The 6473-nt window shown below is 40.4% G+C and overlaps 1 protein-coding gene across 1 annotated transcript in view; it reads right to left on the bottom strand.

The window, feature by feature from the left end:
• The window catches only part of tmtopsa (teleost multiple tissue opsin a), a gene marked incomplete at both ends in the record, with an annotated part of 32432 nt that extends 29140 nt beyond the window's left edge, over nt 1-3292 (bottom strand). Inside the window, one exon of the mRNA XM_080836158.1 lies at nt 2923-3292. Coding sequence (XP_080692284.1) covers nt 2923-3292 — 370 coding nt within the window. The remainder of the gene's footprint in view (nt 1-2922) is intronic.
• Nucleotides 3293-6473: the final 3181 nt, after the last annotated feature.

Raw genomic sequence — 6473 nt, forward strand, 5'->3', positions numbered from 1 at the left:
CGTTTGTGGAAACACAGGACACTATTATGTTAGTCAAATAGCAAATGAGCTGAAACATATTATATTTAGTGTGTTTAAAAGAGATATGTCATGAGTTCCACTGGCATAGCTTCAAAGGCTACGTTTGGCAAGTGAAGTAAAAACTCAAAGCTGAGGTGACCAGAACCGATCTGGATCCAGCTCACTTTTAAATCTACCAAAACATTCAGACACAAGTCAATATTAGCAACACAAACATCACTTCTGATGCAGCCCATATGTGGCTAAAAATCTAATAAAACACTTTAGCAGACAGCACTTTATCTAGCAGCAGATATCTAGTTTTCCAGATGTATTGAATAGTAAATCCCAGTGGTCCCTTTAAGCTTCAGTCTGGGAATAGTCACTCCTCATTGGTTAAGAGCCTCGGGGCAGCATGCATCAAAGATTCATCTTGGCTACTGTATCTCCAAAGCACACTCATCCACAGACCGCAGCCATACAACCTCTGTATCTGAAGTATGTGAAATTGTACCCCCTGCAAAGACAGACTGTTAAAATATCTGTCAGGATACTACTCCTCCTTATCTATGACAGGACAATGGTCCTGTGGCTCTACTGCTGCTTACAGATCATTCACATTCATGATATGAACCTTCTTTTAAAATGACCTGAGAATAGAATGGAACAAAGCAGAGGTGAGTAGAATAGAATATAAGCTTTTGTAAATGACAAAGATAGCTTTGGGATTCACAATAATGAAGCCAACTGATTCAATATGTTTATATAACAATAATGAAGCCACTGATTCAAGACATGTTTATAATGACAAGCGTAGAACATCCTCATTTGCAGTTGCATGTGACTCCACCAAACTCCCTTGGTTCATGCAGCATTGGGAGCTACTAGGAGTCCTGAGCCAAGCAGGAAGTTATACTTAAAATCAGTTTGGGCTCCTTCCACCAGGAATCAAACTACTTAATCGTCAGAACAATTATGGACCCCATGACTGAACGGCAGAGCTGAGATTGTCATTAAAACCCTTATGAAATGTGTTTGTCATGGTGCTCTGATTCATATTTTAGGACTTATAATTAAGAATAATTTATGAAAAGGCCAATACAAGTTTATGGCAACCACAGTCATGTACCACCAGTTTATGCCAGTAAACTTGGAAAGTTAACAAAGGAAAACAATGAGGAATTTGTGTCCCTCTCATTGCCATTCCCATAGGCAATGAATATGGAGCCTCCTGTTCGCCACTTGCCCCTCTAGGGCAAAAATATCAGGGAGAAAAATGAGCAGAACAATGCTTGTTCCTGCGTTGGAGCTGCTGTTCATCACGAGGTTAAACACTGAAACATGGTGACAAGAGTGCCGCGGTATGGCGATAACCTCATCTTTTGAATGTCACAGGTAAAAAAAATACTGGATTTTTTTCAAATGCGGCAAGAGCAGAATAAACTTTGCCAGATTTAAATGCCAGAGGACTCAAATATGGAAGAACATGTTGGTTATGCATGTGATCAGCTGAGTGCAATATATCTGACTTACTGCTTTGTTGGAAACTAAAGGAGTAAACATCAGAGGAAGGTGCCAAATACTGTTTTACTAAAGTGTATGTGTATAGAGGGTTGGCTGGGGATTGGGGGGACACAAGCCTTTTTGATATCTGATTCTGATTCTCATACATGACGACAATAAAGGCTGCTGGGTGAAGTGATATTGGATGCTGAGCAGTCAAAGGAAAGCCAGCCTCTCTGGCTAGATGCGGCTGCAAGATAAAGAAAGGGCCAGTGTCTTTGATGGTACACAAACATGGATGGTGCTGGTGCCACTCTGGGCATAATCACATATGAGTGCTACCACCAGCCTGGTCTGATCTATTGATACAGTATTTACTACTTATGTATTTACTTATGTATTCATTCATTGCCAGCCACCCACTCATGTTTTTGTCATGCATTTTTCAGAATCAGTTCTCTGTGGGAATCAGTAGGCTACTGTAATTTCATGCCCACGGACTATCATATCCCATGCCTCGCATACGAGACGACCAAACACTTCCAAGCAAAGTGGAAAGACTGAGAGAAACCTAAATCGCTCCTTTCTCCAAGAGGTACCAAACGCGTCTTTAAGATCAAGGAAATTAGGAAATGAGGTGGTGGTTCAAGAACACTTAAATGAAATGTTAAAAATAGCTAATTCCTTAACAACCATATATTATGGCGGCACTGGTGCCCAATACAGGTGTACTGGTGAAAGTCATAAACAATTATTGCCATAATTCAGAAATTAGTACACGTTGGCTGAACACTTGATTAAGCGTTCTGGCTGTTTAAGATAATGCCGTTATTAATAATACTGTATTAACTGAAGACCCTCTTTCAGGTATTGATAGCTCCCATTTAAACTCACTGTATCCCCCATGGTACTTAAAAACTAATGTTACATTTTAATATGGCCCTGGAGAGCTCGACACTGACTACTCTAAAATCTGTGATTTGGCTAGGCTGCCTTTTAGTCCCAACTACGAAATATACTATAGGACAGGAGGGCAGTATGCCGAATCACTTAATGCGCACTCACCGTAATTAAATCACTGTCAAACAGTACGTTATAGTCCTTACACCACATGTTGATTTCCTTACATTACCGGTACCAAATTATCCCGATACACGTTTGATGTCACAGCAAAGAAAAAGTGCCCCCTTCCCTTGAATTTACAGGTGAGCAGCAAAGACAGGTCATAGAATCATATCGGTACGGATTTTAGGTTGATATATGTATGCAAGACCATAACTTTTTTGGACCAATCGAGCTAATTGACAAACTATTTTCTTTTTTGCCATTCTAGTGTGAATCAAAACCCTTAAACCTTTACAGTTTTATCTCAGCTAACGTCAACATAGCAATTTAAACAAACATTTTCAATAAACTTACCGAACAGAGTATTGGCGAAGCCGTACCACACGCAACCGTGTTCTCCGATAAGCCATCTTCCTTGTGTGCTAGCGGCAAAGCTGAACGGAGTTCCCAGCACACACACCAGCAGATCACTGATAGATATATTAATCAGCAGCAGATTGATAGGGGAACGCAGCAGTCTGTAGCGGCAGAACAGAACAAGCACTAACAGGTTGTTGAGGAATCCAAAAATCCCTATGACGCCGAGACACACCGCGACTACCAGGTGTCCAGTCGGGCTGAGGGTGCGATTTGAAGTAGCCTCCAGAAATCCGTCCCCGGTACTGGAGCACAGCACGCTCGTCGAACGCGCGCAAGTGCTGTGGCTGAGGTTGGACACGATCATTGCAATTCTGTTTGGGCGTGCAATGGGCAGCGCACACAAATCTCGAGTTATGGGTTTAGATTGTTGTGAAAAGCTAACCATTTAATTATTGATGTAAAATTGTCGAGATGTCACAATTCATTAACAATAATATAAGTGACGTTTGTTGCGCTATCTTTCCCAATCCTTCTCCTATCGTTTTGCTTTGCTTTTGGAGAAGTGAAAAGAGAACAGATGTGCTGCTATGAAAAACAAAAGTTAGTTTTTCTTAGTTCATCGGCTAAACTCGGACTAAACTTTGGAGCGGCTTTGCTCCACCGTGTGGTGATTAAAATCAACTGAACACACCAGACCCCCCCTCTCTCTCTCTCTCTCTCTCTGTTATTATTGTACCTCCTTCTCAGCTGACGTATGTTGCGAGGAGCAGACTGCACGTCCTCATTGAGGAAAATGTGCCCATGAAATACAGGCTAAGGGGACATGATTGCCGTCGGTAATCGTTTCTGCTTCTCTACACCTACTTCCACTGCACTCCATAGATGTCAGTGATCAGAACTCTAATTAAAATGTCATACGATCCATCCATATTAGTTTACCTAGATTGTGTTTTTAAGGACCGGTATGTCTGTTGTGGTGTGTTTACGGTATGGGAAATGTGCTGTCCATGGTCCTGATTTTAACATTCTTCTTTATTTCTTCATTATTCTTCACGGGAGTATCGTAAAAAGTAATAGAGTTGTATTGTTTCGCCATTAAGAATGACTTGACTATGGAAGTTAATGAAACAGTCACATTTTTCACTTTTAACCTAAAGTTAAATAATAGAGCCGGGAAGGTGGAGTATCGCTTGTTTAAAGCACGTATCACAGATACTATGTTTACATTTGTCTCAAAATTCTGACTCGAAGTATAAAGAAAAAATACAATTTTACACGAACGCTGTAACATGACACCTCTTCCAATACTTCGAGATAATACATTTGACTATTTTACAAAAAAAATTGTACTCGTTATTAACAGCTGCATGCAATTTGAAGAAAGAAAACTATTAACCATTAACTTCCACCAACAATCTAAACCAGGCTTCTAACAGGCTTAACTATTTATTTGCGCTTGGTCAACATCGTATCCTTGTCATTTACTCTAGTAGACCATGTAGTTCCTATCATGTCTTGAAATATCTGTGATATGTAATGGTTGTAATTTGGAATTGAATCTGAACTGGGGTACTCTTTTTTTTAGTATCCTGAGAGAATTGGATAGAAATTCTCTTGTCAAACGATACATGCAAATTTAGATGACCACCACCCCCCACAAAATAGTGTAGTATATAGTTAAATGCCAAAAACGTGAGTCACAAGGTACTCGGAAATATATCTATCAATGGTTCTTCATGGTTTGGAGGTGTCCACAAAATAGCTCTTGAAACACCATGTTTGAATTTTAGGTAAATTATTATATTTGTCAGACCTATGTTTAAAATACTGTAATTGCAATAAGGGGCATGGGTGACTGTATTTTTGTCTTTTTGTGGTCACATTTGACTTGTTATTGCATATGAAGTCCAAATCCACACAGATAGAGTCATGTAGGAATGTTAGGAATAGCACACCACTCAATTGAACCCCACCATGTGTAGAAAACAGGCCTGGACACCTCATTTCTGTTTTAAGATTCATGAAGGATGAAGATGTCAGTAACTGTATCACTGTTCCTGGAGTAAATCAACCAGAACAATGGTGGTAAATATAAATACAAATATTTCCCAAGACATTGTGTAGGTGCTGTGACTGCTCAGTCAATAGGAATATCACCATACTTCAACTCATATGTCAAGCCTCAGTAATTCGGCAAACATGGCTGTGATAGGCATGAAATAATGTAAGTCAGATTCATATATTTTTTATAAACTGAAGATGGACCCATGTCTAAAGGTGAATCATTTTAATTATGTTGCAGCTCTCATATATTCAGTTCAGTTCAAGGAAGTGGGAGAGAAGCCAGGTAGATTTCAGGAACAGGTTCACCACAGTCCTCACTCAGCCACCCAGAAGTATGAGGGTCATATCGCTACACACACATACAGGATCTCTGGTTTCAACCTGGGCATAATCACTGCAATGCAATTTATTGTAGTCTGTTGCTTAAATCAGTCTGTGTAGGATTGATTAAGGCCTCTCTCTGTCATAGCATGGTGGCCACACAAGTTATGAATGCCTCGTCTGACCTGGCAGGGTGCCAAACTGCATTAGAAGGGCAGTTGGGAGTCACTCATCTATGGGTGGGCTAATTCACACTGTAATCCTTTTTAAGTTTAATTACATGTGAAATTAGTGCCATACATGAAAACTGCACATAGAAATCCACAGTATGGATTATAACGTCATGTGTCTGTGGGTTACCCTGAGGCATATGAAAAAGTTTTTGAGTGAGTGACTTTGATCCTTTTGCTCAATAAAAGCATTTTTTTATTAGATTTTTGCAGATTTCTGGGCTGATCTCCACTCTCTCCAATTTTCAGACATCTCTTGCTGAATCTATGCTCTCCCAAGGGTATTGTGCAAGTATACACATTTGAAACCAATAAGGAAAAGTTCTTGGATTAGACTCAGCTGCCTGTCATTTCCCCTGTAATACTTTAGTCTCCCAAAGCTTTTTCCACCTGGTTCTCCAGACAGCACAAATCTCACATAAAAACACTCTCCATCTTCCTCCTCACCCTCCTCAATAGGCATTTTTGCAAGGCCCCAAAGCCTGCATGGCTGGCAGAGGGGACAAAGCTCTCTCATGTTCTGTCAGCTTCTATTCCTGCACCGTTTCCCTGGTTAATGGCTGAGGAAGCTCTTTGCTGATTGTGACTACTGCCCTGAGTGACTAAGACCTTATAGAGGAACATTTATATGGGTTGAAATGGATGGAGAAGAGGCACGTCTCTGCATTCAGTACCACTTTGTCACCTGCAAAAGCCTTTCAAATGGCAGGGATGGACAGGATAAAGGTTATATCAACCATTAGGAATCTGAAATGACAGGGCTTACACTCAGATTTCATGAGGTGAATATGCCTGTATGTCGGTCTATATCCAGATAATATGCCACTGGGAATGGTTCATTCTGAGATGGGAACATTTGGACCGAGTTTCTGGTAAACGTGGTACTTTCCTCATTGAAACTGTCAAATCCATCAAGCAAGAACAGCAACA

Source organism: Sprattus sprattus (assembly GCF_963457725.1).
Source record: "Sprattus sprattus genome assembly, chromosome: 4".
Classification (NCBI taxonomy): domain Eukaryota; kingdom Metazoa; phylum Chordata; class Actinopteri; order Clupeiformes; family Clupeidae; genus Sprattus; species Sprattus sprattus.